The 1,478-nt window shown below is 41.6% G+C and overlaps 1 protein-coding gene across 1 annotated transcript; it reads right to left on the bottom strand.

Moving 5' to 3' along the window:
- Positions 1-251: 251 nt before the first annotated feature.
- On the bottom strand, positions 252-808 carry LOC117502836 (protein-lysine methyltransferase METTL21C-like). The gene has a single exon (XM_034161957.1). The coding sequence runs from the start codon at positions 804-806 to the stop codon at positions 348-350; it is 459 nt and encodes a 152-aa protein (XP_034017848.1). The 5' UTR covers positions 807-808; the 3' UTR covers positions 252-347.
- Positions 809-1,478: the final 670 nt, after the last annotated feature.

The following is a 1,478-nucleotide window of genomic DNA, read 5'->3' as shown; positions in this document are numbered from 1 at the left end:
ATTTCACCAAATTTGGTCCAAATCAGATTCAGACTCAAGTTACTGTGTTCACACATTGATGTAGAGACACGCATGACTGAAAACAATACCACCAAGTACAGCTGCACATGAGTATAAAAAAACCATGCTGAAAATACAAAATGATTTTCAAAAAATTAAACAAAATACAGCAGTGCTATCCTTTGTGTTGGATCTATGTTAAAATGAAATGGTGCACATATGTGACCTTTTCAGGAAAAAAAAAAGGCTTTACATCTAAATCACATGGGATTAAAGGAATTTGGAGGTGAAGATGATGGTGTTTTGTCCCTCCAGATGTGTGAACACCCTGCAGTACTGGCTCTAAGTCACACATCGGTCTCTCTGTGACTTCCCATGAAAATCTTAATGTCTCCATCTTCGGCAACCAGGATGGCGTGAAAAGCCTTTTTAAAGTTTTCCATGAAAGTCAGGTCATCATCGAGTCTGTACTTATTGGCCCAGATCACGGTGGTTCCTGGTTGGCAGAAATGTTTCATTGTGGCCAGAAGCTCATCCAGATAGTTGTGGTGGTAGACCACATCCGTGGCCAGCACATAGTCGTAATGATGAGTGGAGGTGGGGTGGGAATACTCCAGGTCGTAGCTCCAGGTCAGCTCTTCCACTTGGGGTGTGTACCTGCAGCGGCCCCTGGTGTTCCTCATCACGTTGGCCCTCAGGTTACCGAGCAACTCCGGTAAGTCTGTAGCTGTAACTGAAGCTCCTGAGGAGGCAGACACGTGACCTATGACATCATCACCGGTAACCGACAAACTGTATACAATCATGCAGGTGGCGAATGTTTTATTGAATCATTGACACAGTTTTATGTGAACCTCCTTGAGCACACCTATGCAGAAGAGATTCTCTAGTATCTGGTAGTTGAAACTAATAACTTCAATAAATTGAAATGGACACTGGTGGTGTGTGAAAAGAGAATCCATTGCAAGCAGAAGATCATTCACCACTTTAGTGAGAGCTGTCTGTGGAGTGATATTTTCTAAAAGCAGACTGCAATGGCTCAGATTATTCTTGGTAAGGTAGTCCATGAGCTGCCGTGAAACCACTTTTTCCAGAATTTTAGAGCAAAATGATAGATTTGATTTTGGTCGATAGGTTTTTCAATACACTAGGGTCAAGATTAGATTTCTTAAGTAATGGTTTAATCACTGCAGATTTGAAACATTTAGAAACAGATCCAAAAGTTAATGAGAGATTAATCTCCAGCACAGTCGGCCCAAGTGTGGGCCACAGATCCTTAAACAGTTTTGTTGGTATAGGATCAAATAAGCAGGTTGTGCTTTTTGTAGATGTTACAAGTTTTGTCAGCACGCCTAGTGAGATACTACCAAATTCTGTAAATCTAGGTAATACCTCAGTAATGGTGCCCACCTTAATAGTAGGGTGTAGTGGCTGGGTTAAGGCATGCTGGGATATGCTCAAACTAATATCTTCAATTT

The sequence above is a fragment of the Thalassophryne amazonica genome, chromosome 2 (assembly GCF_902500255.1).
Source record: "Thalassophryne amazonica chromosome 2, fThaAma1.1, whole genome shotgun sequence".
NCBI lineage: Eukaryota > Metazoa > Chordata > Actinopteri > Batrachoidiformes > Batrachoididae > Thalassophryne > Thalassophryne amazonica.
Note: the sequence above shows the minus strand (reverse complement) of the source record. Positions and strands in the feature narration are given on the sequence as shown.